This window comes from Oncorhynchus mykiss, chromosome 8 (genome assembly GCF_057628025.1).
Source record: "Oncorhynchus mykiss isolate SJ-2025 chromosome 8, ASM5762802v1, whole genome shotgun sequence".
Classification (NCBI taxonomy): Eukaryota; Metazoa; Chordata; class Actinopteri; order Salmoniformes; family Salmonidae; genus Oncorhynchus; species Oncorhynchus mykiss.
In genome coordinates this window covers 75,833,179-75,858,426 of record NC_143029.1, presented here as the reverse complement: position 1 = coordinate 75,858,426, position 25,248 = coordinate 75,833,179, and the positions used below count along the sequence as shown (strand labels likewise).

At 41.2% G+C, this 25,248-nt stretch overlaps 2 protein-coding genes and 1 pseudogene across 3 annotated transcripts; 1 reads left to right on the top strand and 2 right to left on the bottom strand.

Moving 5' to 3' along the window:
- Positions 1-988: 988 nt before the first annotated feature.
- zte38 (zebrafish testis-expressed 38) lies at positions 989-8,615 on the bottom strand. 2 transcript variants are annotated; one of them, XM_021613729.3, is made up of 12 exons: positions 8,275-8,615; positions 7,884-8,028; positions 7,654-7,717; positions 7,490-7,526; positions 7,375-7,395; positions 7,221-7,247; positions 7,050-7,117; positions 6,821-6,969; positions 1,938-2,182; positions 1,716-1,764; positions 1,549-1,589; positions 989-1,420 (listed from the first exon to the last, which is right to left on the bottom strand). In XM_021613729.3, the coding sequence occupies exons 1-12, from the start codon at positions 8,323-8,325 to the stop codon at positions 1,367-1,369; spliced, it is 951 nt and encodes a 316-aa protein (XP_021469404.1). In that variant the 5' UTR covers positions 8,326-8,615; the 3' UTR covers positions 989-1,366. The 2 variants fall into 2 exon arrangements, with proteins under 2 accessions (XP_021469404.1, XP_090038738.1); XM_090182612.1 differs by having other exon boundaries at positions 989-1,589.
- A 1,445-nt stretch (positions 8,616-10,060) lies between these two features.
- On the bottom strand, positions 10,061-16,583 carry prdx1 (peroxiredoxin 1). The gene is given in 6 exon segments (NM_001124277.1): positions 10,061-10,608; positions 13,961-14,091; positions 14,365-14,487; positions 14,718-14,871; positions 15,111-15,227; positions 16,547-16,583. Coding segments are annotated over 5 exon segments (600 nt in total). The 5' UTR covers positions 15,217-15,227; positions 16,547-16,583; the 3' UTR covers positions 10,061-10,522.
- Positions 16,584-20,536: 3,953 nt separating this feature from the next.
- LOC149982118 (uncharacterized) lies at positions 20,537-23,958 on the top strand (annotated as a pseudogene).
- Positions 23,959-25,248: the final 1,290 nt, after the last annotated feature.

The following is a 25,248-nucleotide window of genomic DNA, read 5'->3' as shown; positions in this document are numbered from 1 at the left end:
TGTGTCAAGAAGAATAAACATTTGCTGTTGTCTCTCCACAGGCATTGGGCGAGAGAACGGTCAGGTGACTGTAGAGCACTACACACAAATGAAGACTGTGTTTGTGGAGATGGGAGACGTTGACAGTCTCTTTTAAACGTCAAGCCAGACCAATGGAGTCATGCAACTCAGAGATGTTCTGGGGGATGAAATACCAGCATCCTGAGACAGAAAAAGGTCTCAGGACGCTTTTTCTGTCTCAGAAAAAGGTCTCCGGTACGTAGATAGTTGAATGAAGGATATACAGTAATATTGCCATCCATCTCTGATAAGAGTTTAGCTTAGTTAGTTATCCTCCATAAAAAAAAGAAAATTGTGTGATAAGATCTCCGTTCTGAGCCAAATGGATAAATGGAAAGCCGTGCCTTGATATTTTGTAATAAAATATTTATTAAATTGATTCTCATAACTATGGATGCCTTACATAAAAAAAGTACTTGACATTATGCAGCATGTTGCACCTTTTGTCACACTTTCACTGTTTGCCAATGGATGTAGGTTACAACAGGGTAACTGTGGTGCAGTCACCTGTCAGACGTTTGCCATTTCTGTAACTTTTTGGTCACTTAGACGCTCTTATCCAGAGCGACTTACAGGAGCAATTAGGGTTAAGTGCCTTGCTCAAGTGCACATCGCCAGTTTTTAAAAAATCTAGTCAGCTCGGGGATTCGACCCAGCAACCTTTCGGTTACTGTCCCAACCTCTTAACTGCTAGGCTACCTGCTGCCCCATTTCTTTGTACAATTGTATTTTTACTTGTACTTTGTATGTATCACCAAATCAATGTTTACCATTTCAAAGCTGTGTGCATGTATTTTCATATCACCCTTTTTCATTTCTTCACTAATATGCATGACAAGTTTATAAATGGGCTTTGAAGTAAAGCTTCAATTCCATAAATATCATACTTACAATATTGTATATTTCAGGCATCACATATGGAACCAGCATGTCATAAGTTTTTTTATTAATTTCATAAAAAATAAAAGTTAAAGAACAATATATATACAGCTACAATAAAACAAATGGAATTGATTTTCCTATGAATGGGAAAATATATTAGAAATGTCTAAGATATTGTAGCTATATATTATGTGTTGTACAGGCAATGAACTGCAAAATAAATACCGTAAGGCTGGCTTTACTACTCGGGTTTTAAAAATGTTCAAACAGGCATAGAAATTAAACATTAATGTAAACATGTTTGGTGAGTAAAATCCTTGTAATCTAATGAGAAAGTTACATCCTCGATCCACATTCATGTTTACTATGTCTGACAGGAAGCTGAAAAAGCAGGGTCTTCATTGCTGTCTTCATCAAAACATTTTTATTGCTCTTTTCTTCCTTTTTTCGTTGCCAGTTTATTGGCATCACCTTTACTCTGTTTGAAAGAATAGTTTTTACACCATTGAGCTGTTGTTCATGTAGCTCTATCTTCTCTTCCTCCAAAAACACAACACGCAAACCATTGTTGACCACAACCAACCAACTGCCCACAAACTCACTTACCTTTGCCACAGGTTTCTTGGGTTTCTTGAACTGTGCAGACTCTTAGAGATAAAAAAAGAAGCTATTATCGATATGTTAAATTAGTTAATTTATTTATACCAGAAAACGCATCCAGGTTTCATACGAAGAAAGTAAAAGAGATTGATGTGATTATCATTCTTTATTACCATCTTCAGAGGGAAAGTCATCTTCTTTGTATCTCTCATTGTCAGGATCCTGTGAATAATCAAACAAGACAGTAAATATCAGCAATCTACTGTGACTGAAACCATGGCAGTTAGCACATTTCATTATTTGCATTGATCTAAGTGTGTGGAAAGAAGACTCCTGTCTTCAGATCAAACATGTTCAAGTCCATTTTATTTGTGCTTTAGTTAAGAACAGCCCACCTGTGCACCGGTTGGCGCCAGCCCTGGCAGAGTGCTCTGCGTAGCCGTGGAGACCTGACTCTCCTTCAGGTAGTTCCCCTCTTGCAGCTTCTCCACACGGCCCTGCTCCGCCGCCACCCTCACCTTCAGGGCGTGGAAAGGGGTGTGCACCTCACCCACTCTGAAGTGCACTGCCATGCCCTCGAACCACAGGTTGTCGTTCACCCCCTCCTTGAAACCTGGAGGCTCATAGTCAGCAGGGGTGACTGGGTAGAGAGGAAGGGGAAAAAACAGAACAATTAATGATTGATTGACTGACTAACTGAACATCATGCTTTGTGAGCTTTCTAAGTCCTATTAAACAACTGCATAATGTAATACAACCAAGAGACATCGTATTTGACTAAAACTACAATGAATTTAATGAGAAGCATTTGCTTTCGTCAATTTCGAAAGACGTGTCCCAATAATTAATTTCTGTCTTGAGCTTCCAATACAGACATACTAAAGGGCTGTGGAGATCATGAAATTTTGTCAGCCGGTGATTGTCATTCAAATAACTGCCGGTCTCGTTTAGCAGCTCTGGCTTCCACTCATAGCCTACAAGCCACTGATGTGGACCTTTGGAACATCTACATTTTAAAACGTCTAATAAATCCATATAATATAGCCTACAGCATCACAATAAATCCATTCTTTTAGATAGGTCTAAAGAAAGATGTGATATGAAGAAAATCATAAGAGCATATTCTGAGTTATGTTAGGCCCTGATCTGGCTATGCCATCTGGCTGTGGGCTACACTAGTTCATTTAGCAGGCAAGATTTGCTTATAATTCCAGTGGCATTATTTTATAGTACTATCAATACAATTGAACATAGCTGATTAAAATGGAAAGGATATTTTTCCCCAAACAATTTGAGGGAGTGCGCACATGCGGCCATTCTGTGTTGAGCAGTTAAAGAAACAGGTCCTCCTATATGCTTAAAAGTTATTTATGCAACTTTAGTTGTTATACAAACCTTAGGCTATATGTTTGATTTCTAATACATTCTAGCATGCTGACCACACCGCTTGCGTCGTGCGCGTATTGCAAAATAAATGTACACATACATGTTATTCAATCATTGCACCCAGACTGCTCGCGTATGTCAACGAGCGTCTCCTTAGCCAGGCGCTAAAATAGAACTTGGTTCTATTTGTGACGTGTGACGCACTGCAAGTCCCGCCTCTCCCATCTCCTCATTGGTTTTAAGGAGCATATTCCCACGTGGGTGATTGAAAGACAAACTGAGGTCAACACTCCAGTCCAGTTGTTGGTGGTAATGCACCTTAAAGTTGGTTACCAACTGCCATATAAAGTCCAAAGAAGAAGAATCCTGAAGGAGGAAATTACTAGAAATGAACTCTGTTTAACCTTTTATCTGTGGATTAATTGTTGAAGTAGAGTAACTTGTGCATTTCAGGTAAAATAACAACCCAATGTTTATATCCCAGGACAAATTAGTTAGAAACAGCTAGCTAGCTAAATTGCCATAAATGTTTAATGCTTTTCGACCTATCCCCAAATTAATACAGTTGGTTCAGAGTTTGTTTTTATATTTCAACCTGTGTCCTGATCACGTCTGGTGTGGGGTGGACAATATCAACATGCGCGCAAGCAAGTGGTTTGGTCAGCATGTAAGGCTGCATGATGCAACAAATTATTATTTGAAAAAAGTTGCATGAAAGGGAAGTGCTCTGCTCTGTTTCTTGCGCAGGCAGCACACACTTCATCAGTCTCTCATCAGTCTTTCATTCCAGCGTTGTCAGGGTTTAGCCGGGGTAGGCCATCATTGTAAATAAGAATTTGTTCATAACTGACTTGCCTAGTTAAATAAAGGTTAAATAGAGGCTCTGTAGTCTATGGGCTGGCTCTCCAATCATGTTCCAGGGGTCTTGGGCCTATATAAGCTATGTTTGGAGTTATTTGGCCACTTCAGTTGTGATACAAAACTTAGCAAAACATACAGTTCCTTCGGGAAAGTATTCAGACCCCTTGACTTTTTCCACATTTTGTTAAATATTTTTAAATTACAGCCTTTCCCTCTGGAATCTACACAATGCGAAAACAGGTTTTTACAAATTGAGCTCAGGTGCATCCTGTTTCTATTGACCATCCTTGACATGTTTCTACAACTTGATTGGAGTCCACCTGTGGTAAATTCAATTAGACATGATTTGGAAAGGCACACACCTGTCTATATAAGGTCCCACAGTTGACAGTCCATGTCAGAGCAAAAACCAAACCATTGGGTTGAAGGAATTGTCCGTAGAGCTCCGATACAGATTGTGTCGAGGCATAGATCTGGGGAAGGGTACCAAAAAATGTCTACAGCATTGAAGGTTCCCAAGAACACAGTGGCCTCTATCATTCTTAAATGGAAGAAGTTTTGAACCACCAAGACTCTTCCTAGAGCTGGCCCGCCCGGCCAAATTGAGCAATAGGGGTAGAAGGGCCTTGGTCAGGGAGGTGACCAAAAACCTGATGGTCTCTCAGACAGAGCTCTAGAGTTCCTCTGTGGAGATGGGAGAACTTTCCAGAAGGAAAACTATCTCTGCAGCACTCCACCAATCAGGCCTTTGTGGTAGAGTGGCCAGACGGAAGCCACTCCTCAGTAAAAGGCACCTAAAGACTCTCAGACCATGAGAAATAAGATGCGCTGGTCTAGCGAAACCAAGATTGAACTCTTTGGACTGAATGCCAAGCGTCACGTCTGGATAAAACCTGGCACCATCCCTACGGTGAAGCATGATGGTGGCAGCATCATGCTGTGGGGATGTTTTTCAGCTGCAGGGACTGGGAGACTAGTCAATATTGAGGCAAAGATAAATAGAGCCAAGTACAGAGAGATCCTTGATGAAAACCTGCTCCAGCTCACCTTCCAACAGGACAACGGCCCTAAGCACACAGCCAAGACAATGCAGGAGTGGCTTCGGGACAAGTCTCGGAATGTCCTTGAGTGCAGCCAGAGCCCGGACTTGAACCTGATCGAACATCTCTGGAGAGACCTGAAATTAGCTGTGCAGCAACACTCCCCATCTAACCCGATAGAGCTTGAGAGGATCTGCAGAGAAGATTGGGAGAAACTCCCCTAAATACAGGTGTGCCAAGCTTGTAGTGTCATACCCAAGAAGACTTGAGACTGTAATCACTGCCAAAGGTGCTTCAACAAAGCACTGAGTAAAGGGTCTGAATACTTTTGTGATATTTCAGTTATAAATTAGCAAAAATGTTTTTTTTAAAGAAAAAGTTTAATCAATTTAAGAATAAGGCTGTAACGTAAACAAAATGTAGAAAACGTCAAGGGGTCTGAATACTTTCTGAAGGCACTGTATAAGCCTATGGGCTAGGCTACAGGGTGCATACAACTATGATTTGAAAAAGCCACAAGAAACATGCATGCGCTGTGCATCATTCACAAGTGATAATATTCTTACCATTCAGACTATTTTCAATTTAATCTTGTCTTTACATATACTAAATAATGTGTGTAAAAGTAGTTTTGATTTAGAATGTGCCATTATCATGCACCTGTCGGAACAGGAGCAAGGTAAAAAAAAAAAAAAAAATACATGTCATCCGTATGCACTTGAAAAGCAAATGGGAGTACGCTTTTCCAGTGGTTAATTTTCAGGCCAGCCAGGTAGGCTACTTTTATCGTAAAGCGAAGCAATGTGCTTAATATTAGGAAAGTTGGGAAATACATACAGTAGGCCAAGCCTATAGAAAGCTCATGAGATCTTCCTTTTTTTAATAATAGAGGCCATCACAACTCTGTTTCCTCACGCAATTGCATTGCCTATACAAATGCTGCGCAACAAGAACATTTATTTTAGGGCCTCCCGGGTGGCGCAGTGGTTAAGGGCTGTACTGCAGCGCCAGCTGTGCCATCAGAGTCCTGGGTTCGCGCCCAGGCTTTGTCGTAACCGGCCGCGACCGGGAGGTCCGTGGGGCGACGCACAATTGGCCTAGCGTCGCCCGGGTTAGGGAGGGCTTGGTCGGTAGGGGTGTCCTTGTCTCATCGCGCACCAGCGACTCCTGTGGCGGGCTGGGCGCAGTGTACGCTAGCCAAGGTGGCCAGGTGCACGGTGTTTCCTCCGGCGCATTGGTGCGGCTGGCTTCCGGGTTGGATGTGCGCTGTGTTAAAGAAGCAGCGGCTTGGTTGGTTGTGTATCGGAGGACGCATGACTTTCAACCTTCGTCTCTCCCGAGCCCGTACGGGAGTTGTAGCGATGAGACAAGATAGTAGCTACTACAACAATTGGATACTATGAAATTGGGGAGAAAAAAGGGGTAAAATTCAAAAAAAACAACAAAAAAAAAAAGAACATTTATTTTATTCCATGCATCAACCAGCTATGAGGCGCTGGCGCTCACTGCGCAACAGGTGATCCTTTTCCGCTCAAACTCAATGCCAGGGCTCTCATGAGAAGCATTTCGCTACATTACAAGCATTTCACTACACCCGCAGACAAGCATTTCACTACACCCGCAGACAAGCATTTTGCTACACCCACAAGAACATCTGCTAAATATGTGTATGTGACCAGTAAAATGTTATTTGATTAAGTTTTGTTTCGATTTTCGAATGCATTTGCATTGATGTCAGAGTGATTAGTGGGACACTAGAATGCTGAGTACCGAATATTAACAACTGGCCGTTAGCAAGTTTGGTAGGCTACTAATGACCATCAGAGCGCAGTTTTGGAGAAACCTAGTTACTGTGACTCATGGTCACATGGAATTTGACTGCAATCATGACTCCTGACTGCCGGTGTGGCGGTAATACGGTCACCGTAACAGCTGTAGACATATACAGCAGTAACCCTTACTGTCAACAAAAACAAAGGGATTTGCCTTACTGTCGTCAAAGTAGTAGAGCTTCATGGTGAGGCAGACATCATTGGGGAGCACGTCCAAGTTCTGCATGAGGAGAAACAGCTTCCTGATCAAGAGGACAGAGGCCTTCTTGGTATCCTCCATCGTGATCTGCATCTCCACATTCTGGTTTCTGGGGATTCAAAAGGAGATCAGATATTTACCTTAGGCTGAATCAAAGCTTAAATGAGTAGATTGAAGCCACAAATTCACCTCAGAATGTCCATCTGTGGTCCTTTGTCTGTGTATGTGAACTTGAACTGGTATGACTCGATGATGCACTAATGGAGGGAGAAGCAACCATTAACATTTTAGAAGCAATGGAACTTCAGGGAACTTAGGTCTCTGTGTGTGTGTGAAGGGTTTTAAGGAGTGAGAACTTACGTTGGGATTATCTGGATTGGTGCAGACCTGCATATCATATTATACAAATTATAAAGCTTCCATTTCATTGAAATAGTGAGACCATTTTTAAATACAACAGTTGAGGACAAAATATGTATTTAGAAAAGACACATTGTTGCCTAGATTCACCTACCCCAATAAACACAACCTGAAGCTGTAAAAAGATAAGAAAATAGCCACAAATTGTCTGTTAAAACAAAACAAAATGATGAAACACATTCAAAAGAACCATAAGGTCCTGTACTTACATATCCTCTCTCTAATGCGTCGAAGCACCCCATCAGCCTTTAAAATAATAATTTAATGTCAGAATATGACCACCATCAAATGTAATTTGAGTGTTGTCTGACGTGGGAAGCTGCTGTTTTGTATGAACTTGAAATATGTCTGTCCTGCAAAATAATGTACTTACCACTTTACAATTTTGCAGACACCAGGTGTTGTGCAGTCTTCTCGTAAAACTTTGATGCATAAATCTGGTGGATACATAAAAACAGTTGCTGAAAAAGACACTATGATAAAGACAATATTATTTTTGGTTGTGTGGTGAGTGGTGACACAATTAACGTTATGCATGTGCTTGTTTACAACATTTTTAAACAACATGTCTTTGAAAAATAACCTTAACTGCCCTCACATCACCTTCTAGATATCGAGATCTGTAGGCGTCCTCAGGGAATATTCCTCTGAGATATGTGATGGAAGAAACGGCGAGGGCCATCATTCGCTTCACAAAGACCAGGGACTTTTCTTCAGTTTTCAGTTCGTTTTGAAATAAGCTGGTCCACTACAGAGGGGAAAAATCGTTTCCGAATCTGGTGGGATGTTCAATGACAGTGCAGTTCTCATGCAAGACCACTTGAGTACGCCAGATGACTGACTGATGACAGAACTGACGTTAAATAGCTAACTATGCCAGCTAATATCATTGCAGATTGAAAGTACGTTTTCTCCGTTTCACCGAGTGAAACGTATATTAGTTTCTATATACATTTACACAAGCTCATATTAATCAAGTGTTTCGTTGTCATACCTCTGCTGTCTCCTGTTTTTTTGGCCTACTACACATCTTTCCAGCTGCCATCGTGAACGTTGTTGGTTTGTCGTTAGCTAATTTCCAGTAGCTAGCGGCCTAACTTTACAGTACTGTCAATTATTTTAAAAGTATTTATATATTGTTAAAATAAGTGTTTATAGGTAGCTAACGTTCATCTGATATACTTTTGTCATAGACAAAACCACTAGGTAGCTAGCGTACCTACCCCCTTGTTCAACCTGAGGTAAAAAGTACCGCGAGACCGAGTTTAACTGCACTCTTTTTTTTCCTAATGTAGAATAGTGTGTATACATACAAGTACACAATTAGACAATGATAACATATGCTAGGGGGTACAACAAATTACAGATTATACAAAGTCCAAAAAACACACACATATTTATTGTTTTAACAGCTTTCTTATTAGAAGAATGTTGAATGGTCTTAATGTACTGCTCGAATTCCTTATAGAAAACACGGAAGGGTGTTTTTTATCAGTGAATTTACATTTTTGAATATGACATTTTTACATTAGCACACTTACATTTACGATGTAAAATAGTTTTTCTTTATCTTTGGTTAAGGAGACAGAGCAGCACATTCTCCCATAAAAAAAACAAAAGTAATCAAGAATATTAACAAATATAAAACTGAATATCTTTCCATAATTGTTTTACATGTAGACAATGGCAAAATAAATGCAAAACTGTTTCTGGATGCTCAACACAAAAAGTACAATCAATGTCTTTTTTGATTTTCTTCAGGTAATGATTCGCAGGGTAACACTTATGGATCATTCTGAAAGAGACCTCTTTGACCTTGTTAACAAGCAAGCATGTGTGGTAATAACCAGACTTTTCCCCAACAGATATTAGTGACCAATGTATTCCAGTAACTTGTGACATAAGGAATTGATATAATATCCCTTTGAAAAAAGCACGTATAGATCTGTTGTTCTGAGGGAGCAAGGAGAAACATATTTTCCCTATTGGAGAGTCAACTGGATTAGGCGAGGGTAGGTCAAGAAGGTGAGGTCTGGCTACACCTCTAAATAACACGAGAGTTCCAGATGGAATAGCATCAAAGACTATGGCGAACTCTAGGTGTTACAGGGATATTTTAACGAGATAAAAATTCCTCATAATTGAGTAACAATCCTTCTGCATTAAAAAGTTGACTCACCAGGAGGATATGATTATTGAACCAGTTCTTAAAAATTAAAGACTTGTTTCTATACAAAATGTCCTTATTGTTCCAAATGAAATACCTTTGTGGGGGAAATTATGTTTATATATTAATGACCACGCTAAGAATACTTGTCTATGAAATGCAGATAATTTTGCAGGAATCTTATCAATGTTATAGTTACAAAGTAACATCAAATTGAGGCCACGTTAACTGCACAGTTGTGATGTGCAGTTCTCGAACGATTTGTTCTTTTTGAACGACTCTTTTTACTGACTCGAGTCATGATTCATTTTTCTGAGTGACTTGTTCATTTTAGTCGTTCATTTGGCTAGTGCTGGCCGCAATAAATCCTACATGATTAAACCGGAAGGAACCCACATATGAATATACGTACAGTATGTGAACATGAGTAGATTACCTTGAAATCAACGGTCGGACATCTTGGACGCAGTTTTCTTACGACTGTTTTACACATTTTTCAATTCATCCATATTATATTTCATTTTCATCATAAAAAGTAATACAGCACGTAATTAAAAAACGTGTTTAGTGTATTATTATTATAAAGCATGGCAATAAAAAAACGTTAGCGTTCTTTGCCTTTGTAAAAGTTTTTATTTAGAAGATGAAATGACATTGAGTTGTAAATAAAGAGACAAAAAGCTAACTGAGTTTTCGCCACAAGTTTTGTCCTGTAAAGCTTCTGTTCCTCATTTCAGACTATCCCATCTGTGGCCTAAAGGCAAAAACGAATGTCCACCTCAGATGTTACAAAAATGATACAGAAGAATAAAATAGGCCGACATCAATGACACTAAGATAAGAGTGTCTGCTAAATGACTACAATATAAAACATCTCCAAGCTATACGTTAATATAATCTTCATAGTTTGGTCATAATAATTTCCACTCTACCCAAACACATGAGATAAGGGGATGCTGAAGATGTTGTTCTACAGTTCTCAGGCACAGAGGTAGGCTACTGCTCTTCACCATTGTTCTCTTGAAATGTACTGTAATTCTAGCTGTCCTACAGCAGGCTTCAGACATGTGTCGTCTTACTGCTGCTTGGAGAAGAAGTCTTTGCTCTTCTGCACGTCGGGCTTGATGGTGTCACTTCCTGGTTTCCAGCCGGCAGGACAGACTGAGAGGAAACACCAGAGAAGAAGTGTGAGTCTCAGAACAGTGCAGCATGATAAGCAAAACACACTTTGAATCTGAGCTTCTAACTTTTATACCCTCTGATGATATCTACTATCAGCCTATCATTCACAGTCCATACAAAACTGGGATGTTACCTCCAAAAGGGAGAGTGGCAATAGTGACCTAATTGCTATTCACATAGTGTATGTGACTGCTGATGGTACATAGTGAAATATGCAACCTGGACTCAGGTAACATATATATTTTAAATTTTTAAATTGAACCTTTATTTCACAAGGTACTTACCCTAGTAAAACTGACTATCCTACCGATCCTCGACTTCGGCGATGTCATCTACAAAATAGCTTCCAATACTCTACTCAGCAAACTGGATGCAGTTTAACACAGTGCCATCCGTTTTGTTACTAAAGCACCTTATACCACCCACCACTGCGACCTGTATGCTCTAGTCGGCTGGCCCTCGCTACATATTTGTCGCCAGACCCACTGGCTCAAGGTCATCTACAAGTCTCAGTTATCTCAGTTCACTGGTCACGATGGCAACACCCACCCGTAGCACGCGCTCCAGCAGGTGTATCTCACTGATCATCCCTAAAGCCAACACCTCATTTGGCCGCCTTTCGTTCCAGTTCTCTGCTGCCTGTGACTGGAACGAATTGCAAAAATCGCTGAAGTTGGAGACTTTTATCTCCCTCACCAACTTCAAACATCTGCTATCTGAGCAGCTAACCGATCGCTGCAGCTGTACATAGTCTATCGGTAAATAGCCCACCCAATTTACATACCTCATCCCCATACTGTTTATATTTATTTACTTTTCTGCTCTTTTGCACACCAGTATCTCTACCTGTACATGACCATCTGATCATTTATCACTCCAGTGTTAATCTGCAAAATTGTAATTATTTGCCTACCTCCTCATGCCTTTTGCACACAATGTATATAGACTCTCTTTTTTTTCTCTACTGTGTTATTGACTTGTTAATTGTTTACTCCATGTGTAACTCTGTGTTGTCTGTTCACACTGCTATGCTTTATCTTGGCCAGGTCGCAGTTGTAAATGAGAACTTGTTCTCAACTAGCTTACCTGGTTAAATAAAGGTGAAATAAAATAAAAAATAAAAGGAAAGGAAAGTCAATTAAGAACAAATTCTTATTTACAATGACAGCCTACTCCAGCTAAACCAGGATGATGCTGGGCCAATTGTGCACTGCCCTATGGGACTCCCAATCACAGCCAGGATGTGATACAGCCTGGATTTGAACCAGGTACTGAGATGCAGTGCCTTAGACCACTTTGCCACTAGGGTCAGGGTTAAGAGTTACGTAGGTTAAATGGTTTTGGTTAGAGGAAGGGTTATCTAACATGCTAAGTAGTCACAAAGTACCAAAAAAGTAGTAAGTAGTTGCAAAGTTGCTAAAGTTGTCCATGATGAGATTCGATCACGCAACCTTTGGGATGGTAGATGTTTGCGTTATACATAGGGCTGTGATGATACCAGTATCATGATGTTTTCCATGGCAAAAATGAAAACACAATGCACACCAAACTCTGGTCCTTTAAAAACCTGCAGTATGTAAAATGTTGTGTGCTATAGCTTGGAAAATAAATCAATGTGACTCTAGATGTCAACATAATGATTTTGTTTCCTACATTAGGGCTGTTTTCCTAAAGAAATTAAATACACTTTGTGTTTTGTTTCCTTGCCACGATTAGAGTGACCATATTTAAAATACCCAAATGTGAGATAACATGATAGTTTTGCGGGACATTCGCGGGACAGTGTAGCCTACGTGCAAAAAAACATGTGACAGCCGCCACCCCCAGACACACACACACAAATCCCACGCAAGGAGCAGTACAAATGTTTTATGTTCCAGGAGAGCAATTAAAATGACGTCATCGTTTCTCAGTTTGTACCGACAGATTTAGCCTATTGAATATCCTTATAGAATATGCAGAAAATGCATTCTCCAATCTGCCTATGCCCACACATATTGTCTAAATGTAAAAAATATATTTTTAATACCCTCAAACACCAAGTTAGGCATACCTCATTTCAAAATAGGACATTGTCATTGTCAATAATAATTATTCACGTTTTAACAGTGAAATCTCCAAAACTTCGTCTGCATGCCAATCATTTGATCTCAATCAGTTTCATGGGAATATGCATTCAAGATCTTCTTGAATTACTGTTTCGTAAGCAAATTACAGCAGATGGTGTTAATTAACAAACAATTTAGCCTTCCTGTACTTTGTTCCAATCAAAGCTAATTCTGCCTATTTTTTGGGACTATTCAACTAACCATCTCATCAGAAATTAGGTGGTGTTTTTGGTGTAATAGTGAAGTTATACAATGCTATTATATTTGGTTATGTTATGAAGAATACTAATTAATCATTATGTGATCTTCCAAGACATTGATTCAGATTTGATGTAACTTTACTAAACAAGAACCATTGTGAGAAGTGGTGGAGAAACTCCGGTGCGCTCTGAATCGAACAAGCAATTGAAGCGCACCCAGCCTACTCTATTGCCTCGCACAAATTTTGGTGATGCGGAAACGAGAAATCACATGTGTGGCTGTTTTATGAAAATCTGGGAAACATTTCTGTTTGGTGAGTTTAGTAGTAGCAAATATGTTGAATGAGCAACTAATGAGTATGGAGAGCCTCACAGGTTTGACGAAATGACCTTATCTTTCAATCTAATACGGCTATTTACTTCCTTCATCAGACACACACTTTCTGTAAGTCGCAAGGCTATCATCTTGTCTTGCGCAGAATATGAGATTGGAGAAGTGTTTAACATCTCCAGTAGGCTACCAAATGCTTATGATATACTGTATATATTTTCATAAGCACAATGTGACTGCAAGACCGGTTGGAATGTTTGACTGAAATACGGGACAAATAAACCTTTTTTCCCCTAATGAGTTGTCGTTGAATTTGTTGATAAAATGCAGGACATGATTGTTTGGAAATGCGGGACTGTCCCGCACAATCCGGGACATGTGGTCCCCCTGACCACGATACTAACGAGTATTATGATACTGGTATCGTTACGGCCCTATTTATACGCCTACCCATCCTCCCCGACCAATCACCCTCCTTTCGTTTTTGCCTCAAATAACCTTTTGTCTCATGTAACCATACCAGACATAACATATCATACTAACTTGGGTGTCTCAGATTTTTGTTTACTGTGTTACATCTAGTCTATGAGACCAGGCTGAAATATGGCACTGCAACAAGCTGGGCTAATTCCATGCTGGATAAGGTGGCATGGTTTTTGGAGAAAAAAAAGTCAGCAGGGGTAGTCATGTACCTTCTCCGTGTTTGTCAGTGAACTGAAAGGCCTGCACCAGACGCAGGGTCTCGTCAACGGAGCGTCCCACCGGCAGATCGTTGATGGTGATCTGCCTCAAGACGCCCTTGTCGTCAATGATGAAGAGGCCCCTGAAAAAGCAAACAGGGAATAAATGGAGTGATTTTTTTCTAAACCTACAGGATCAGACATACGTAACAGAAGTGGTTCGGTGAACAATGCTTGCGTGATATGTAACCTTGCCTGAAACCTGATGACTTGTGTTAGCTACCCAAACCAATGCCTAGGCTTTAGCTTAGCAGGCTATTAACACAGTCTTGTGTTGTGCACGTTACCCGGGTTTGGACCTTGTCGGTCAGAGACACTGAAGTTTGACCCTTGAACTTTTTCTGTTGTGAACCCACCTGTAGGCGATGCCCTCATCCTCCTTCAACACCCCATAGTCCGTGGAGATGGAACGCAGTGTGTCGGCTACCAGAGGAATCTTCATGGCACCCAGACCACCGTGCTTACGAGGTGTGTTGGTCCTTTAAAAAAACACACAGAGAGCATAAGAGACTGTCTTTTTGTTTTGTCTGAGACCAAGCATCCCTGCAAGTCATGGTATGCAGACGGGACAGGGATAGTAGGAAAGGGGTTTCTGTGAGCATGGGGAATAACAGAACTGCACTAGCTGCACTGTAACTTATTCTGTGTCACCTAGGGCTTCATTTTCGGGGGGCAAAAAACAAATGTAAAGTGAAAAAGCCCCAAGTACCAAGCAAGATGGCAGAAGTGGGAATCGACAGAGGCACCAATGACCTCACAACCGATCTTCCTAAACTCCTCGGCAGCGTCACTGAAGGCGATGATCTCAGTGGGGCACACAAAGGTGAAGTCCAGCGGGTAGAAGAAGAACACCACATACTTCCCTGCAGGCAGGCAGCACAGGACACAAACACAAAATAGACACACTATTAGACACTTATTGAATTTCAATGGAGCCTGGAAGCAATGAATGCATTCAGTGTGCATTCAAGGTAACTAATAGGTCATTACTGTAATAATAAACTGTAAAATCATGAAACCAGCCACAAATCCTAGCACACAGAGCCAAAAAAATCCAGTTCAGGTTCAGAATAGTATGAAGCGTTGTAGTATGCCTACCAACCTCTGTAATCAGACATGCTGATGTCTTTGAACTGGCCGTCTGGCATCACTGCTTTGGCCGTGAAGCCAGGGGCCAGATGCCCGATGCGTGCTTTACCTGCAGCCATCTTCACTTTGCCTGGGGGAAAAAAACACTTTACTTGTTTCCTACTGTTTATTTTAAATGTATGTAGCTCTGTCCTTGAGCTGTTCATTGTCTATTATTGTTCTTTATTATGTCATGTTTTATGTAGACCCCAGGAAAGTTAGCTGCAGCCTTTGCAATAGCTAATGGGGATCCTAATAAAATAACAAATATGTATGCATCAAATGTACAGTATAGCAACATTAACTACTAAATGGCAGTACACAAAAACACTCTGTAAAATAACTGGACATGAAAGATGAACTGGAAAGCTCGCTGCATCCTCTTTCTCTATACATATGTACGATTTAAACTTGATCCCCCTGCTGCAGGAAAACTTTCTGTAACAACCCTTATAAAAATAAAGGTCAAAAATAATTATAATCCACATAATAAGTATGCAAGATGATTTTTTTGCTACAAGATTTTTTTACTGCTGTTACAGATCGTACATCTGCAGACATTTTCAGCATTGAAGCTATAAATATAATGTGTACAGAACTGAAAGCAATACAAGGAAGACATAGATTCAAATGAAGAACTCACTTCTTTCATTTCCAACACCTAATCAACAGGTGTTTCCTCAATGAGCATTTATGGCTTTATTTTACGCATCAATCAAAGAGTTCAACTGGTTGTTCTTGCCTGACAAAACTTCACTTCACTATCACGCACGCAGTCATTTTTCCTCAACGTGCATATAGGCAAACTTTCTCTAGTGCAGACAATGTTCTCGAACAGGGCATTTGAATACTTGAGTTCACTGTTCAAGGTGAACTGACGCTCTGGCGCACTTTGGAATTTACTCAGCCAATAAACGCACCGCGATTTAGCCGCGTAGGCCTGTGACAGTCCTCTTTTTAATAGGAATTTGATTGTAGTATACATTAATTAAATCCTATATGAAAATGTGTCGTTTGCTTTAACTTATTTCATAAAACATATTTATTACTGAACTAACTAAAAGTGAAAGCAAAACACGATTGTTTCACAATGATCTGAGTTTTTTCTCGACAGTGATTTTCCTCATCTGATTTTGTTGTCCAATATTCCATTGAACAAATGGTGTAGGCCACTTTGACATCCTCCCCCAAAAAACGATTGTAAAAGCTAAACAGCATTTATTCTGTCGTCAATGGAAATGTACAATATATTGAAACACATAAAATTGCACACAAAGAAAATGAGAAGGCAATAAAAGTGTAACTAAACATATAACTAAGTTTTGACTTTCTTTTTTCCGTAACCGAAATAACAGAAATAATTATTTTGCCTACTTTTCAAGTTAAATTAAAAGCGTACAATACACAAACCTCTACTTCGGTCCCACTGCGGCAGCTTGAGAGGAGGAGTGCAAAGAATGAGAAGAATCGCTTGAAAATATATACGGCAGCTCAAATTCTCGCGATGTTATAACACCGGCAATGGCCACAGCGCAGTCATTTAGTTGTTATGAGTATTTGACTACCTCACACTGCACCATGACTTTGCACATTTTCTTCCTCATTCCAGTAACCTGCGATTAAAAACTTGTATGAGTAAGGATGAGTAAGGACTAAAACACAGTAGTAAATAAATTATGCACCCCACCCTTGTCTTCTCTTATCATCTTTTCTCATTTCTATTCTTCACAACATGCAAAACTTATGTTAAAACGTATGTTAAGCCTACATAACATAAGTGACAGTTATTGCATAACATATTGTGGTCAATAATGGCTGATCTCTCCTGAGGGTATCTCAGAGGGAGTTGGGATATGCATAAAACATTTTTCCATATCACACATGTACAAGCACCCCCTATTTGATCTTTTGATATCTAAATTCTTATAACCCTACAATCAAAAAATTGATCTTGTCATCTTCAAAGATACTGTATGTTTCCCAGTGATTCTCAGGGAGAGCAGCAGAAGCCCACATCAGCCCCCTCCTACGAGCCCCTATCCTAATGCAAGTGAACAGTCATGCTGGGGTCAATATGTTCAGGGGGCCTGATTGGTGTCACACTTTTTCTCCATCCCTAGCAAACACAGCTGATTTCATCAAATTGCATTCTAAACTGAAGATTATTGGAGTCAGGTGTGTTAGCAGGGGCTGAGGCAAAACTGTGACACCAGTCAGGGCCCCGAGGACTGTAGGTGCCCACCCTGCGTCACACAGTCAGGAAGCTCCCATCATGTGGTGGAAAAACTACTCAATTGTCATACTTGAGTAAAAGTAAAGATACCTTATTAGAAAATGACTCAGGTAAAAGTGAAAGTCACTCAGTAAAATACTACTTGAGTATAAATCTAAAAGTATCTGGTTTCAGGTGTACTTACGTTTTGTGGTGGTAAAAGTACTCAATTGTCATACTTGAGTAAAAATAAATGCTATAAATCAAATTCTTTATATTAAGCAAACCAGATGGCATGATTTTCTTGTTATTTTCATTACGAACAGCCAGGACATAATTTACAAACACAGTACTGGTGTTGAGTCCGTCAGATCAGAAGCAGTGGGGATGACAACACATTGTATTGATAAGTGTGTAAATTGGACCATATTGCTGTCCTGCCTGAGTATTCAAAATGTAATGAGTACTTTTGGGTGTCAGGGAAAATGTATGGGAGTAAAAAGTCCAATAGGCTGCTATAGTCTGAGAGGGAGAATGAGAAGATGAGAAGGTGGACCGGAGGTAATTTTTGATAGCTTACTACTACTATAATTGACTTTAATAAAAATAATATGTTTCTTTCCCATGACAAAGCTATTTATCAGTGTCATTGACCTCACAATAAGCCAGATTCAAGTAAATTGCATTGTGGTGCTGAAACTTGAAGTGGCACAATCAATCGGAAATATACAGCTCATAGTGCTGAAAGTAGGCAACTGTCTTCATCTTAATTAAAATGTATATTAACAACAAGAGGGCTTTGTGTTGGAGCCCATTTCTTCCTATTTAAGAAGTAAGAGGTAGGCCTGCCTGTTTGACATATTCATTATCTCCAGCACCAAACCATGGCGCGTTTCTATGACCTGTGGTTAAAAAGATAAGATAAAAGGTCCTAAAAATGCTTCTCTGGAACATCACAGTGTAGGATTAAAAGTAAGAAAAACAGTGATTTTCTAAACCTGCAATGTGTTTCTACCTAGAGGGAGAGTATTTTCTTGCTCCTCATGTCACTGCATATCTCATAATGTTTGAAATGTAGAAATGCGTTGTTTTCACATATGTAGACACTGGTTTGGTGCTGGACCTCCACATCTGGCTTCTTCACCTGCAGGATCGTCTGAGGGGGGGTGGAGGGGAGTGCTGAGAAATATTTCTGTCTGTAATAAAGCCTTTCGTGTGGAATAACTCATTCTGATTGGCTGGGCGTGGATCCCCAATGGGTGGGCCTGGCTGCCAACTGGGTGGGCCTATGCCCTTCCAGGCCCACCCAGGCCCACCCATGGCTGCACCCCTGCCCAGTCATGTGAAATCCATAGATTAGGGCCTAATTCATTTATTTCAATTGACTGATTTCCTGAACTGTAACTCTGTAAAATCTTTGAAATTGTTGTGTTTATATTGTTGTTCAGTATAAGAAGAGTAGCCAGCAGTTAAAGTGTACATTTTTCTGCGTCGGTACTCTGTCTGGGGTGGAAATGTAGGCCTAACTTTTGAAAGTACTATGCTTAGCTGCATAATGACCTCTCAGATTTAATTATTTACAAACAGGGACATTTTCATTGCAAACAAGACTCACTGATTTGGCATTGCAGAAATATGATAAGATGAATGCCTTGGCCTATCTCTCAGACTCTGTCCTTCTTAGCCTGTAATGGTGTGTGGTATTAAAAAATATTCTGCTAAGGTCTGCAGTCATGTAAATTGATGTAGAATTGCATGACGATTACATCCATGTAACCCTTATTATAAATAATGTACACTCCCCTTCTTACACCACTGCATGTGACCTAACACGGACACCCGTATAATCCACACACACACGCACACGCACACACACACACACACACACACACACACACACACACACACACACACACACACACACACACACACACACACACACACACACACACACATATATATAATCCACATTATACAGCAGAGGGTGTCCAATTACTACCCAACTTTATTACCTCACGTTGAAATGACACTTTATGACATCCACTTTATTCCCTCATCTTCAACCTCGGATTGTTTAGTCTATTGACCTTCTTCTACTACTACTAGTACTACTAGTGTATGGGGTCACACTAACAATGCCATAGATGGGGTGGTGGAAGACCATTGACCATCTTAGCATACTTACTCTGAGAATTCCAGTAAGGATCTGTTAGAATAGCCTCGTATTACCAGACTGATTACAGAATGTAAGCTCCAAATAATTCTGTATGGTTTTACGAGGTTACTGTTGTTAGAATAGAATGGACTAGACTAGAAGATAACTGTATATGCTCTGGAGAGGGAATTTACCTTGCACATGGAATATATATGTTAGATCTGTGATGGCGTTTAGGGTTGTGGTTAATCGTAACAACATTCTGTACTTAACCACAGAAGGATTTTTCTCAGTTTTACTTCCTCTTCACCCCCTCTACTAGTGTTGCCTATGTTGGCTTAGTAGTAAAAGATCTCGAAGGAACACACCTAGGTGCATAGTCCGTTACAATATCAAATACCTTAATGGTGGCAGCACCTTGTAATGGAGACATTTTAAGATGAATAAAGTTCATATTCGGTTAAGAGTCATTTTCTGTGTTCTATTTGAGACACTAATTTGTGTACGGGTTAGATTAGAGAGTTTAACAGTCACTTGTACAGGGTTGCAGATGTAATTACATGGTACAGTGAAATTCTTTAGCGCCGAGCACCAACAAAGCAGGACAAAGTGAAATAAAACAATACAAATATAATGCAAATGTAAATAATAATATATAGTGTACATATTAACAACTGTGGGGTGGGGCAGGGTAAATGTCAGTTGAGGGGGGGGGGGGGGGGGGGGGGGCTGTGTGTAAATGTACATTTGGGGAGAAGAAGGGAGGACAGGGGGAGCAGATTGCTGACGAGTGGTGGCTATTCAGTATTTTTTATTTTTTTTTAACCATTATTTAACTAGGCAATTCAGTTAATTAAGAAAAAAATATTATGTACAATGACGGCCTACTCCGGACAACACTGGGCCAATTGTGCGCTGCCCTATGGGACTCCCAATCACAGCCAGATTCAGCCTGGATTCAAACCAGGGACTGTAATGACGCCTCTTTCAGTGAGATGCAGTGCCTTAGACCGCTGCGCCACTCGGGAGCCCAATGGGTATGATGGGTTGATGGACACTAGACTTGATGCTAGACTTGATACTGAATGTTCATGATTGTTAAGGACTATCTGTTGATAGTGATTGACGCCAGACTGGAGGTACAAGGACCAAGGACACTGATTGATATTGTATTCTGTGACACTGTGATTCTGTACCAGCTGATCTTGTGACTTCCTACAAGCCTCTCATTGGGTGTTTACAGAACATTGGTGCTGTCCCATTGGGCAGACATCAACTCAACTTTCATTGAAATGACGTGGAACAACGTTGATTCAACCAGTATGTGCCCAGTGGGGTGAAATTTGAATATAAGGACCTGCTTAGAGAAGGCGAGTTAGTCATTTGCTCTGCTTCTGTGCTGGAGGTGTCTCCCTGTTGCAACTTGTAATTTACTTTATTGAAGGGGGCAGTATTCGGAAGTTCGGATGACCGATGTGCCCAAAGTAAACTGCCTGTTACTCAGGCCCAGAAGCTAGGATATGCATGTAATTGGTAACACTCTGAAGTTTCTGAAACTGTTAAAATAATGTCTGTGAGTATAACAGAACTGATATGGCAGGCAAAATTCAGAGGAGAATCCATCCAGATTGTTTTTTTGGGGGGGGGGGGGGGGGTCACAGGCCATTTCAGTGCTTGTCTGTGGGATATTCAAAGGAATTACTCCCAGATTGCAGTTCCTATGGCTTCCACTAGATGTCAACAGTCTTTAGAAAGGGTTTCAGGCTTGTGTTTTGAAATATGAGCAAGTAGTTGTAGTTTTTCAAGGTGTCTCTCATTAGGACTCTAGTCTTGTGGCGCGCATGGATGAGGGCACGCACTTCATTATTTATCTCTGGTATTGAACATACTACATGCAGTCTTAAATGTTATTGTTTATTTACATATTAGGGTACCTGTGGATTGATTACAAACATTGTTTGACTTGTTTGGACGAAGTTTACCGGTAACTTTTGGGATTCCTTCGTCTGCATGTTGAACGAGTGGAACGATGGATTACTGAATCAAACGCGCCAACTAAACATACTTTTTTTGGGATATAAAAAAGGACTTTATCGAACAAATCAACCATTTGTTGTGTAGCTGGGACCATTGGGATTGCAAACAGAGGAAGATCTTCAAAGTTAAGTGATTTATTTTATCGCTATTTCTGAGTTTTGTGACGCCTCTGCCTGTTTGAAAAATGTTTTTAATGCTGGTGTATGCGGGGTGCTGTCCTCAGATAATCGCATTGTATGCTTTCGCCATAAAGCCTTTTTGAAATCTGACAACGCGGTTGGATTAACAAGAAGTTAAGCTTTTAAACGATGTAAAACACTTGTATTTTCATGAATGTTTAATATTATGATTTTTGCATTTTGAATTTCACGCTCTGCAATTTCACCGGATGTTGTCGAGGTGGGACGCTAGCGGAATACCTAGCCCAAAGAGGTTTTAACGACCACTCTCATTTTTTGTCCAGCTATTACACAACTACACTAAGAAATCATATGTCTCCACAGTGGTCATGTAGCCTGATCCCAGATATATTTGTGATGTCAGCTCCTAAGGCCAATGGGACCAGGCTAGTCATTTTCTGTCCTCAGATGAAAAGATGCTACAGAGATTATTGTGTGCAATCTGAAGGGCCCAGTGCCTCCCCTCCGCTCTCCTTCACCTCACCCTTCTGCTGCTGTCACTGGGATGATGTCTTTACATGCCGTTGCCATGGACTCCACATGAAGGGCCAGATAGGAGGGGACCAACACAATAAACTCTTATTAAATTAAACCTGCAGGCAGCAATCGGTGGGCTACAGATCAAAAAGAGGCCTGTTCAGCTTTCAAAAACACATTAATACAGACATAAATAGTACCTACCTATATCAGCATCATCAAAATACTAATTACATATTATTTGACTGTTTGAAGCGCACTAGACCTTAATCTGTTCTCTATTCTCATATACCGACTTCCAATGCAAATGTGTTCCTTCTGCTGTTGCTAGGGACCTATAGAGATAAAATGTTATATTATGGGAGTATGAAGCAACTTATATACTGCCATGTACATGTAAACAGGATATTACACACTATGTCATCCAGACTTATATAATTGAGCCCATCAGCTGACTATTCTCCTCACAACAACAAGAGCCTCGTGGTGCTCAACAGCCCCTCTTGTGAATGAAGACAGGTCGGGATGATTAATTTTCACCATAGTAGATCAAAATGGTCAGCTTTCTAAGACCTGTTTTACTTGAGTGCAATAGATTTTAGTTTATTAATTCGATCATTTAAAAAAACAAGCACACATAAAACATGAAAAAGCCATACATGCACATGAGTAAAATCATTGAGGATAACACACAAAGTCTGGGACTTATTGTTACGTCCGTCGTTAGATGAATGAGACCAAAGCGCAGCATGGAAAGTGTTCATGATTTTTAATGAAACAACAAATTACAAAACCGAACGTAAAGTTCTGCAGGGCTAGACAGCAACTATGCAAAAACAAGATTCCACAATCTAAGGTGGGAAAAAGGGCTGCCTAAGTATGATCCCCAATCAGAGACAACGATAAACAGCTGCCTCTGATTGGGAACCATACTAGGCCAACAAAGAAATAGAAACATAGATTTGCCCACCCAAGTCATACCCTGACCTAACCAAATAGAGAATAAACAAGGCTCTCTATGGTCAGGGCGTGGCTTCGGGCCATGGATCATCACTGGAGGCTTCGGGCCATGGATCATCACTGGAGGCGTCGGGCCATGGATCATCACTGGAGGCTCCGGGCCATGGATCATCACTGGAGGCTCCGGGCCATGGATCATCACTGGAGGCTCCGGGCCATGGATCACCACTGGAGGCTCCGGGCCATGGATCACCACCTGAGACTCCGGCACATGGATCATCACTGGAGGCTTCGTGCCATGGATCATCACTGGAGGATTCGTGCCATGGATCATCACTGGAGCTGGCACAGGGCTTACCAGGCTGGGGAGACGCACTGGAGGCCTGGTGCATGGAGCTGGCACAGGGCTCACCAGGCTGGGCAGACGCACAGGAGACCGGGTGCGTGGAGCTGGCCCAAGATATACTGGGCCGTGGAGACGCACCGGAGGTCTGGAGTGCAGAGCTGGAACAACCTGCCCTGGCTGGATGCTCACCCTAGCCCGGCAACTGCGGGGCGCTGGCACAGGACGCACTGGGCTGTGAAGGCGCACCGGAAACACAGTGCGCAGAGCCGGCACAGGATATCCTGGGCTGAAGAGACGCACCGGAGACCAGGAGCACTGAGCCGGCACAATCCGTCCTGGCAGAATGCCCACTCTAGCACGGCAAATGCGGGGAGCTGGCACAGAGCGCACCGGGCTGTGGATGCGTACCGGAGACACGGTATGTGTAACCGCAAAGCATGGTGCCTGAAGGGTCACACGCTCCTCAAAGCGACTGTCTTGCTCCAGACTCCAACCCCTCCAAACTCTTTCGTCCCTCTCCACTGCCAACCACTCCTCGCTCAAACGGTCCAAGAATTCTTCCTCGGTCTCGGACTCACCCATCAGCTCCGACACCCACATCATCTGCCCCCCCAAAAAACAAATTGGGGGCTGCCTCTCGGGTTTCCTTTGTGTCCTCTCCTCCTGACCATGCTGCTTGGTCCGTTTGTGGTGGGATCTTCTGTTACGTCCGTCGTTAGATGAATGAGACCAAAGCGCATGGAAAGTGTTCATGATTTTTAATACTGCACTCTGACAAAATAACAAAATACAAAACCGAACGTAAAGTTCTGCAGGGCTAGATAGCAACTATGCAAAAAACAAGATCCCACAATCTAAGGTGGGAAAAAGGGCTGCCTAAGTATGATCCCCAATTAGAGACAATGATAAACAGCTGCCTCTGATTGGGAACCATGCTAGGCCAACAAAGAAATAGAAACATAGATTTGCCCACCCAAGTCACACCCTGACCTAACCAAATAGAGAATAAACAAGGCTCTCTATGGTCAGGGCGTGACACTTATTTCCATTGTGGTCCTCTTGAGACAAGATCGAACACAGTATGGCAGTGAAATAATAAAACAAAAACATAGAAGAAGAACATCTATCTCATCATTCCAGTTACATCATAGGGGTTATTCATATGGGTACAGAAGACATCCACCATATTTTTACTTTATTTTTAAAGCTGCCCAGAGAGGACGTTTATTTTATGGGATGAGGCAACTCATTCCATTCTGAGGCTCCAGTATACAAGAAAGTACCTTTCCCAGCATTACTCCTGAACCTGTATAAGCACACATCAGCAACACCTGATCTGGTGTTGTGATTGTGTGCATACCTAATACGAGGAAACTAATCACTTAGATATCTGGGCGCAGGACCATAAATACTCCTGTAAACCAAACCTAGTCTAATCTGGGACACCCTAGCCTCAACAGGCAGCCAGTTAAGTTCCTGAAAGCAGCTCCTGCCTATGTCAGCCCTGACATCAGCTCCTGCCTAGCTCCTGCCACCTTCAATACTACCCTGATCAGCTTATTCTTGGCTATCTGGATCTTCCCCTTTATTAGTTTAGATACACCCCCAAACCAGGAAGTACTAGCATAGTCAAAATGGCATTGAATGAGGGCAGTAGCAAGCACTTTCATGGAGTCCTTATCAATCAGCTTGGACTTTCTAGCCAAAAACTTAGTCCTGGCATTAACCTTCCCTAGCACTTTATTG